This window comes from Sebastes fasciatus, chromosome 11 (assembly GCF_043250625.1).
Source record: "Sebastes fasciatus isolate fSebFas1 chromosome 11, fSebFas1.pri, whole genome shotgun sequence".
Classification (NCBI taxonomy): domain Eukaryota; kingdom Metazoa; phylum Chordata; class Actinopteri; order Perciformes; family Sebastidae; genus Sebastes; species Sebastes fasciatus.
In genome coordinates this window covers 13,592,141-13,603,165 of record NC_133805.1, presented here as the reverse complement: position 1 = coordinate 13,603,165, position 11,025 = coordinate 13,592,141, and the positions used below count along the sequence as shown (strand labels likewise).

The window sequence follows — 11,025 nt, the reverse complement described above, 5'->3', positions numbered from 1 at the left end:
TGTGGAATAGTTTTTTTTTCCACCAGTAATAACAAACAAAACTGGCAACTGCAGCATTTGATATGACGAAATGTTAAATAAAAAAAGTCACCTGAATATGAGCCTGTTCCCTTATCTTGACTCAACTTGTTGTCATATCTTTCACAACGTTGTGTTTTATTACACGGCTTTGTTGAATACGAGAGCTGTCAATCAATTCAAATATTTAATCCCGATTAATCGCATGATGGTCCATACTTAATCACGAATAATTGCAAATTAATCACGCATTTTTGTCTGTTCAAAATGGACAGGGAGATTTTTTAAAGTATCTAATGCTCTTATCAATATGGGACAAAATGTTTTAACGAATTTGCGTTACCATGTTATTATTGCTTTAGCTTTGACAGCCCTATTGAATACTCAATTCTGATTGGACAATTATGGCATTCTACGGTCTGTTTATTCTTTATAGCAGACCGCTGGTATGTATAACAGACTGTTGCTAAGGACGCAGCTCTGATCTCTGATTCTGGAGGACCATTTTTGCGTCAAATTATTGATTTAAGTAAGTAGCCGTGCAATATGTGGGATAATGCACAGCAAGCAGGTCATTGTTGTGAAATAAACCCCTCCGCGTCGGGGTCCTGCATCACCCTGTCTGGGTTTATTTCACAACAATGACCTGCTCGCTGTACATTATCCCTTACATATTTGTTTCTGTGTATCGGCAAGAATCTGGCGATACGATATATCATGATACAGGGGTTACACTACGATACTGGGATATATTGCGATACTGTAAGCAAGGCGATATATTGTGATTTTTAAAAAAAAATTATTTTAGGAAAACTCGTAGTATGAAGAACACACCACCATATGCGTAAAGTCTTTAACATCCAACATCATAGCATTACTCTTTGTGCAATCTGAGCCACTGTCAGCCACAAATCTTTGCACGTAAACTATAAATTAAAAATCACTAGTGCGTTTGAGAATCGATACAGTATCACGAAACATATTGCGATACTCAAGTGAATCAATATTTTTTGTAAATATCTGTGAGTTTTTGTTTTATTTCTGTTTTATGCTAGTATTCTACCTTTAGTTGTATTTGTTGCGAACTTGTGGATACTCTCAAAGTGGCACATAATAGACGGACAAACAGCAATATTAGTTTAAATCAATTTTATTGGCTCACTATGGCCCCCAAAAAGGTTAAAGTCTCTTAAAAAAACAGTTTTACATCTGGTAAACACGACAAAGACAATATAAATTACAAACAGGCAGCACCAGAAATATATATATATACATATATATCATATATAATGATTCTTTAGCATTTAAATAAGGAAAGGGAACATCTACAATAGCAAACTCTCAAGTCACGAGGACAACAGATCACAACAAATCAGTCACAGTTCTGAAAAGACAGATGACATTCCTTCATACACTATGTACAAAACCATGCCTCTCGTATTAAAATAAGTCAATATGACTTAACATCATCAAAGTCTCCACAGAAAAATTAACATCGGTGAAGAAATATGCTTAATTTGATTCAAAATTGCAGACAGAAAACATATTGTACAAAAGGCTGGAATGGTTTTCAATGCCCCACGAACATCAGTCTGAACACAGTTACTAGTTTACAGTGATTTATAACTTTACATAATGCTTTTGAACACCAATCTCATGCTCATGTGGAAAATGACTCTTTGTTTTAATTAAGTCAGGATTTGGTCCGCACCATTGGGTTTAAATAATCGGCCTGCGTTCCACGCCGATCTGTTATTGAGCTTACGCTGCTGTTTACTTGCCACAAAATCACATTCAAACCCAACAACAGCTCACATACACAGTTGACACCACATGTCGGGTGATGCGTCTCTACTTGTTGGAGATCCTTTGTGGCTTACGGCACAGTGGACGGGCCGGGACTCGCCCTGTGATTTTCTCCTGACTAGGGGCCCCTGCTTCGTGCCAACAGAAGGGATCGTTTTGCATATGAAACTTATGAGAAACTTTCCACTGCACGTTTTATTTGTGTCTCTTTTTCCATCTGTTGGCTCTAGGTGCCGGGGAGGAATCTCGGAGAACAGAGCGGTGGAAACCTGGAACTCATTTAACGTGAGTTCTTTTTGCTTCTATTTTGAGGGCCTTTGGCTCTGGTTTAAAGTCTTCCTTGCAGGGAGACAACCAGAGAAACCTCATCAATTAAGCACCAAGAAAAGAAAGAATCCAAAAATGTACTTCTTCCTCCTCTTTCTCTTTGTCTCAACATTTTCTTTCTGTCTGTTTCTATTCTTTAGGACTTGTTTACGACGGCAGCGGGGGCGATCATCATCGTGCTGGACTTCAGAGGGTAGTAGCGGCCCTTCCAGGTCTTCCAGAAGATGCTCTGCTTCCTCTGGTGCCGCTGTTTGGGAGGAGGGCTCTGGAAGTATCTACCGTTCAGGTTGGAGCGACCGCAGTTGCTGAACCACCAGCCACCTAGCGAGACAAAAGAAAAGATCAGGTTAGGTGAGCGCTATCCCATATTGGAAACTGGAAAACAAACGGGCATTCATCATTGTCATTTGTAACTTACCAGAGAGGTGCTTGGCGCAGTTGGTGTCGTTTTTCCGGTCGTTGTCTTGGTCGCTGGTGGAAAACGGCAGGCCGGAGGCGGCGTCAGTCCCCAGGGATCTCTCCAAGGGGCTTAATTCGCCACTTTTCTGAATCTTAAGCGAGTACTTGGTTTCCTCTCCGCCAAGTTGGAAGGGGAGGCGGACAGTTGCAACGTCACTACCCCAGTCAGCGAGCTTCATGTTGAGGATGTAGCCGCCATCTTTAGCGATGGAGTGGATCTTTTCTAACCCCAACCAGAACTCGCCTAGAGGAGCAGCAGAAGAAGAAGAGAAATGGTGAGTGAACACATTGACTTCTGCTACTGTGTTGACTTCTGTTTGCCTTTGATCCGTTTTAATCTTATCAGCGATAAGATGCTTTTGGGGGACAGATCCTGCTCTCTTGATGCAGTGGTTGTAAAAGACAGTAATGCTGTGCGAACTAATCTGACCCTGGCAAGGCCGGCGAGCACCTGTCCAGTTAGTGAGAGTGAGATCAAAGTCAAAAGAACATTTACCATTCAGGCCGCCAAAGCCTTCCTTGTAGGCCTGCCATTGCTGGTCAAAGTCCACTGAGCCATCTTGGCGCCTTTGGATCACCGTCCATCCGCCATCTGGACAGAAAGACAGAAACAGATTGATCAGTAAACGTTCTCAAAAAACAGCAGCTTCTTGTGCAGTTTGGAGACTTTGAAGCGTTTTAAGTCAGTGACTGATTGTCTAAGTAGTTAGCAATGGTTGGCAAACCTGCTGGGAAAAACGTTTCTCTCCACTTACCAGTTTTCATCTCACAGAAGACTTTAAAGGGCTCTGCGTTTACTGGCTGGATGGTGTAGACGCCGCTTGTGGTGTCTCCTCTCAGGAACAGCTCATGACAGTCTGATGCCATCTCTACAAGAGAAAGAGGAGGGGAAAAAACAATGTTAAGGCAACCAGCTCCGTACAGTGTGATCACCTTTCCACTATGGACGCTGGCCATGCTGTTTCACACATGACACATTTAACAGATGAGTTTCGCTTCACCTTTCGAACTCTGGCAAAGAAAGTTGTTTGTAAAAAAATGTGAGGCTGAAAGGTCGCTGGGCCGCTGCCAAATTCTAACTGAAATCTGAGCTTGTTTACAGCATTGATAAGTAGGTCACTCACACTCTCGGCGGCATGTTTCTCTGCACTGTGAGAACAGCGCGTCTGCAGATACGACTATCGTTCCGAGTGGGCTTATCAGTAAGTCTGGGGATGTAAGTATGTATTCGCAGATAGAGCCTTTGACCTAACAAGAGGGAGAGAACTTGTATCTCGGTTATAAATATGACCTTTCTCCCAGTTCCCAAGCAGACTTCCCTCTCTACGGCTGCACACTACTACCCTTTTTACATTCCTCAACTCCCTTCTCCCCGTCACCGATCCCACCCCCCTCCTCCTCTCTGGCATGTCACACCTCCCTCACGTGCACAGCAGCCAGTCGGTGATGCAGCAGTGCATGGTAGGTGCATAGTCGGTGCATGCATGGGGAGTGATCAGAGGGTGGAGAAGGGGGGTATAGGGGCTGTTGCTGTAAAGCGACATCGGAGAAGGCAGTAACACAATGCCGGGGTTCTCCGGAGCCAATTGGAGCTGTCATGTGCCTAATGAGGCACAGGGTCAATAGCACCTCTCCAGTAATCCTTTCTTATCAGGGATGACATCATCATGTGGTGCTATGGAATATCTTTAAACAACAAAAAATTGCTCTGATATTTGGCCCGCATACTGTTTCAATGTGATAACCACAAAACCTCATTTGTGTGTAATGACCTTTCCTCTAGAGGCCTGAACTCTTGGTGGCGGCCAGTCGTGGCTGTAGTCCGCCTCGGGGTCAGGGGTTCTCCTGAACTTTGGCACACTTCTTATTCATCACAATGCAGGAGGACGTGGGGGTTTGTGTGCAGGGATGGGGGAGGAGAGGAGAGGATGACTGAAGAGGAGGAGGAGGAGGAGGAGGAGGAGGAGGAGGAGGTATGTCTGACTCCCTGACAGATCTAGGGGAAAGGTTGCTCATTCCTAAGGGATGTACAAATGTTTTACATAAAAAGGTGGGAGTCTTAAGAAAAGGGGGGAGGAGGCGAGTGTCTTCAAAACAGTAGAGGATATCTGTACAAAGTTCACCTTTAAATATAGACCGCCTTTTCCCATTTCCCCCTTGTTTGCCATCTTTTTTTTTTCTTGGCTCGGGCACAAGGACAGTAATCTGAGGAACATTGCATGCTAGATCTTTTCCAGGTCGTTTCCAGCAGCGCACACACACCACAGAAGCTAACAGTGTGAGTAATCCTGCTGAGCTGTGTGACCTGACTGAACGCTCTCAGAGACCAGTGAACTTTACCCCAGTTGAAACCATCCATCCATCCATCCATCCATCTGCAACCGCTTATCCCGTTAGGGGTCGCGGGGGGGCTGGAGCCGATCCCAGCCGACATTGGGCGAAGGCAGGGTACACCCTGGACAGGTCGCCAGTCCATCGCAGGGCTGACACATAGAGACAGACAACCATTCACGCTCACACTCACACCTACGGGCAATTTAGAGTCCACAATTAACCTAACCTGCATGTCTTTGGACTGTGGGAGGAAACCGGAGTACCCGGAGAAAACCCACGCTAACACGGGGAGAACATGCAAACTCCACACAAAAGGGTCCCAAGCCGGATTTGAACCTGCAACCCTCTAGCTGTGAGGCGCCAGTGCTAACCACTGCACCACCGTGCAGCCCCCAGTTGAAACCGTGCCACAGAAAACTTGTTCCTTTCCTCATTCCTCAAATCCTGCTGATGTCAGAGCTCTGAAGGGTTATTGTGATTTGCACTGGCTGACTGGTCTCAACTGTTGCCTCAGCCATGTTCACCTTTCACCTAGTTCTCATCTATGGCGTCAGAATCAGAGGGTTAACTTTAAATTTAATTCCAGTTTTATGAATCTGTATTATTCAGCATTTTCCTCCCATCATCCCGTAACCGTCCTCTTTGAAGGCTAAACCAGACTTTTTAAGTGAGACCAAAGTGTGGTGGGTAAGAAAGCTGAATGAATCCAGACAAGTACAGTCTGAATGAAAGCATCCATTATGTCTGCTGGTCCAGTCACAGATCAGATGAGATGGGAACAACAGCTGCTTGGCGTGGCTGCACACTGAGGGCATCATTTACTGTATGAAGTGGCATTGACTAAACTGAGTTTCATTTCCTCCTTTTTTGAGTTTCAAATAAGGCTATAAATAAAAGAGAATGATATATATTTTAATTTAAAGGTGCAGTATGATGCCTAATTTATATTTTTAAATAACTTTTTTTTACTCATTTAATTGTGCAAATGTTATCCTGTATTAGCTGAATAATGCCGTTAGGATCTCCCATGCAGGCTCAAAGGTTGATATTTTTGGCGTCCCGCCGAGCGGAGAAGCGCATCCCAAATTGATTAGATTCCTTGATTGTAATTGCTAGTGATTTTAAGCTCCTTTTATAGCCGTACTAAACAGATGGCCCGCCACATTTGGCGTCACAGTCGACTTAAGACAGTGTCAGGAGGGGATTTTGGGCGCTTTTTTCTTGGCTTTACTTACCGACTGGTGAGTCGCGTTGCTCGGCGACGCCACTTTCCAGATCAGTGTTGCTGCTCCGCGTGGACACTCTCTGTCGAGACTGTTGGACCTGCACAAAAAAAGTTACGAACCAATGATGAGATTGCAGAAGATATGACAAAATAAAAAATAAAAATTCCTCTAATGTGGAATGCAGAAACGTGCGTTTTTTGCATCCTCACCTGACTCTGCAGCGTCCTGATGCGCACATTCTGCTTGTCGAGCTTCTCCTGCTGGAGTCTGATCCTCTCCATCAGATCGTCGATGCGTTTGTTCTGAGCCTCCAGCATCAGCTGACAGACAAATGACACACACACTTTCTTTTAGAATTTCATCAACTTTATTCCACACAGCGCCTGTGCGTAAAATGTGCCCAAACGTGCCCAACTTGCAGGGTTTCATTGAAACCCCCATGAGACACATTTCCACCCCTCAATGACAAGCATTTGTCCTTTCCAACCGACTGTGCTGTGGTTATGTAACTCGCCCACGGTGAAGGATTTTCCATCCCACTATAATACTGCATTGTAAAAAGGGGACCTAAAAAGAAAGCGCAACTCTCATAAGCTGCTTCCACTGTGCCATATGGCTGAATACTCTACAGGTTGTGAAATGTTCCAGCTGTGAATAATTATACACACATTCTTGCAGCTGATGCGTGCAGATTTCTTTGTCTGGCAGCCTTTTAGTGCTTCACTGCACGTACTGCACGTTCGTCCTCCTCCCTGCCATGCAGGCTTGTTAACCAACCACCCCCCTCCTCCTCTCCACTCTGCTACACCCACCACCCACCCACTGTTTGCCCTTTGTGCATTTTGATTTAGTGCCTTTGAGCTTCCATAAAAGCCAACAGCCCGTGCATACTGTACAGACACTCACTTGGCTTCAGTCCCTTTAACCATCTGCTGCAGCAAAATCACATTTTGTACTTTCTAGGGCTTTATGGTAATGTCTTTAAGTGGTGTTTTGCATACTCATTTTTCTCCCAAACTAACTAATGTCACTCCTCTTTATCTCAACATGCTCCTGCCTACATCATCTTCAGAAATCAAAGCCAGAAACAGTTGCATTCTCACCTGGATGTTGCGAGCATCACTGTTGTTCTTGGCGCCAGCGTTGGTGTCAAGCAGCACGGCGTCTCCCTGCAGCATGCTGTCCACCCTCTCCTCCAGCCGGCTCATCCTCTCGCTCATCGTCCTCCTCTCCTGCTGCATCTCCTCCGCCTTCTCCCTCAGCTCGGCGGTGACATTGAGCAGCCGCCCCTCTCTGTCCTCCAGGCCGTGGGCTCGAGCCTTCAGGGCCTCCCCCTCCACTCGCAGCTTCTGGCCCTCCTTCCCCAGGTCGGTCACCGTGCGGTTGAAGACCTTCAGCTTGGTGGAAATGTCCCTCATCTGGACTTTGGTTTTGTCCACATGTTCCTTCAGCCCCTGACCCAGCTGCAGCAGGCCATGAGCAATGACATTCACATCATCCCACGCCGCGTACTGTACACGCTTCTCCTTGGCTGAACTGCTGGAGGATGAACCCCCTTTCTTCTCCAGAGGGAAACCTGTGGCCATGAGCACCACCAGGCAGAGAGTCAGAGTTGCCAGTGTTGTCTTCATTGCTGCCGTTCTCCAAAAACTGTTGAGATTCTGCTTTAAATGTTGTATATTTTCCTGTTGCAGAAGTGTGCAGCGTCCTGTCCTGTTCTGTTCTTTCTTTGAGGTTGGATTTGTGAGCTCAGGCTCCTGGCTGAGCAGTCAGAGCACCACTGTTATATAGTTTCACAGCCCTCAACTCTGAGCCATGAGCAGCCTGTCATTGGCCAGCCGCGGAGAGGGAGGGGTGCAGTCACTCTCAGGTTTCTGTCCCTCCTCCACCTCTCTCTGTTAACTATTCATGTCAGAGGCGGAGGAGGGACTCATACTACAACAAAAAGATTGGCTTTCATCTCTGCACCGTGGGAGACAGGGACTACATTATCTACTGGAGGAAAACAGTTGATATCCCCAGCAGTGACACAAATGTGTTCCTTTATTGTGACGTATTACTGGGTGTAATAGTGATTCTGAAGAAGTGAGCTGATCTATTCATCAGCACAGGAACACCCTGAAATTGGTTGATAGTGATATCAGAACCCCCATTAAGCTCATACAATAGAGAGTGTGCCTGTGTGGTTATAATAGTCAGTCCAAAACATATAAAAAAAACATCTGCAGAAATCTTGCAACCTTGTTTAACAGTCCATTTTTAAATATCAGGAAACTAGCCTGATTTGAACTGAAGTGTTCAACATACACATACACACAAACACTGATGCCAATGAAAGATGAAGCCCAGACCGTCATAGAGCAGACTCATCATCACTGTATGAGGGGAGAATTTGAGCCTCTTCTTCAGGCCATTTAATTCACACAGTCATGAAGGGAAGATCTCTATGTGTATATATGTATGTATATGTATGTATTCCATGTCCTGTAACCTCAAATTCAGTGTCATTCAGTGTATGGAGGGGCATTAGGAAAAGAAGTAATTTGTAAGTTTGTTATAATTCAAATCTGTACAGTATTATCAAGGAAACTGCACATTAAATCTGAGATCTTTTCCTCACAAGACTGAGAAAGAATTCAGAGGAACATGAATCGATCTGCACAACAAGAAAGACATAGTGGTCAATTTCTTCACATAAATGGCCAACATTTTAATAAACATAAGGGAAAATATGTATCATGATACAGGGGTAACGATTCATTATATTGCGATCATTTTAAATTTTAAATTGAATTTTAAGGAAAACTGTCATAATATAAAGAACACACCAAAAATAAACCATTTTAGAATATGCAAAAATGACACATTTATACTCCATGCAAAAAACATGCATGGTTTTTGCCCTAAACTGCATGTTATTATCATAAAGTGGGCATGTCTGTAAAGGGGAGACTCGTTGGTACCTACAGAACCCATTTTCATTCACATATCTTGAGGTCAGAGGTCAAGGGACCCCTTTGAAAATCGTTATGCCAGTTTTTCCTCACCAAAATTTAGTGTAAAGTTGGAGCGTTATTCAGACAAGCTAGTATGCCATGCTTGGTACCAAAGGATTCCTTGGGTTTTCTAGTTAGCATCTCGTCACATGATGCCAGTAACTTCACTCTATCTTTAAAACTGAGCCCGCCACAACCTCCGGAAGATCGAATAGCGTCCGGGTCCAACGGAAGGCCGTCGGATTTTTAAGAGGTTAATTAAAATTCAATATCACACAACATAATATTGTGATACTCGTTTGTATCGATATTTTCTTACATCCCTAATAAACACCTTCTCTGACTTCCAGTCACAAGGGAATAATTGCCTTAATCCTTAATTTCTCTTAAACTTAATTAGCCTGATAACAATCATAACACTTCACAACAATCCCAGTAACCTTAAACATGTACATTTTACTGTTATTTGATAGAAAGATCATAATTTAAAAACCCCTTTCTAACAGCTATTGTAGAAACCGTATATCAGGATTACGTGAGGAATGAATGAAGTCGGTGACACCGCGGAGCACGTCAGGGGAGGAACATGCGTACAAATTTGGCCTGAGGTGCTCTTCAGTAAAGATGTGCTGCTGCTGGGAGGCCGTGAGGACTGTGAGAATTAGGGGAAAGTTCACGGCACAGAGAAAGCCCTCATTGTGGGGCGTAGTTTTTTTTTAACAACCTCCGCTGGGGAACTCTAGGCCATGCGTGATTCAGGCCCAGACCACAAAGAAGGAGCAGCTTTAACCCTCTCCTGTCTGCGGCCCAGACTAAGTAGGTGAAAGGTAACTGGGAGACTGCTGACAGTGCTGGGAGGGGAAACAGAGGAATTACAGGGCCCTCACGTATACCTCTGGCATGTAACAAATACGCATTATTCTCCTCAAAGCCTCGACAGTGAGGGGTTTCCACTCAGACAACCTTGTCACGCTGGGCTCCAGTTGGTGTTTCTAATTCTAAGTCTTTTCCTTTTAATAGGAGCCCTGAGGTCAATTCAGGGTTGTTTGTTCTATGGTTTGAAGTGACAGACTGCAGTACAGCAGGATTATCACTGAATGGGAACACGTTTTTTTGTGCTGAAGTATTAGGTAAAGGATAAGTGGTTTAAAGGTATCCGTCTGCGGCAGGTACAAGCAGGAACATGGCATCTCAAAAAGACACCCGCGTCTTGAGAGAAATACAGTGACAATTATACTTGATGACCGTCTGGTACGCGACCGTCATGATTGTACATGTAAAGAACGTAGCTACGTGCCTCGTTGCATTTCTTCTGGGACATTACAGAGCTCAGCAGGCATGTGAGAGCGGGGTGTCCAAGACTACACGCCTTTAGTTTTTGGCTTTCTGTGCCGATGGAGAATTCCTTTTCGGTTTTGGGAAATATGTCTGTGGTGGTTCAGATGAATTACAGCTGTGTGTCAGTCAGGAGGAGCTGGTTATTCAGGAATAATCAAGTACAATGTAGGGTTATAAAATGGCCTGAAGTTGATTGGGATCCTGTTTTTGTGATGCAAAGCTGCAGTTGACATGAGTCAAACTGTCTGGGAGAAATCCAGTTTTACTCGACATTGTGATCGTACTGCGGCTTTGGGGATGACTCACGCTTGTTTCCATCATGACCTTAAAGACAGAATTGCATAACAAGTCGACAACTTCTCGTCAGGAAATGTTACAAACCCGTTCAGATCTCTTATATATAGTAATACCACAATGTACAAATACTCCATTACAAGCAAAAGTCCTGCACTGAAAAGGTTACTTAAGTACACAAAGCTTTTATCAAAGTGTAAAATGAACTTAAAGCGGCAAAAGTAGGC

General features: G+C 44.4%; 1 protein-coding gene across 1 annotated transcript; it reads right to left on the bottom strand.

Annotated features, from left to right (window-relative positions):
- Positions 1-1,152: 1,152 nt before the first annotated feature.
- angptl4 (angiopoietin-like 4) lies at positions 1,153-7,801 on the bottom strand. Its single transcript, XM_074650858.1, has 7 exons — positions 7,274-7,801; positions 6,380-6,490; positions 6,180-6,267; positions 3,366-3,479; positions 3,107-3,202; positions 2,570-2,854; positions 1,153-2,472 (listed from the first exon to the last, which is right to left on the bottom strand). The coding sequence occupies exons 1-7, from the start codon at positions 7,799-7,801 to the stop codon at positions 2,288-2,290; spliced, it is 1,407 nt and encodes a 468-aa protein (XP_074506959.1). The 3' UTR covers positions 1,153-2,287.
- Positions 7,802-11,025: the final 3,224 nt, after the last annotated feature.

Bases quoted from the DNA above. Each gene is read 5' to 3' on its own strand.
- angptl4 (XM_074650858.1), bottom strand. From the start codon at position 7,801: ATGAAGACAACACTGGCAACTCTGACTCTCTGCCTGGTGGTGCTCATG. The intron at 6,268-6,379 runs GTGAGGATGCAA...TTTTTTGTGCAG, and splicing joins TCAGGACGCTGCAGAGTCAG to GTCCAACAGTCTCGACAGAG. The intron at 2,473-2,569 runs GTAAGTTACAAA...TTGTCTCGCTAG, and splicing joins CTGCGCCAAGCACCTCTCTG to GTGGCTGGTGGTTCAGCAAC.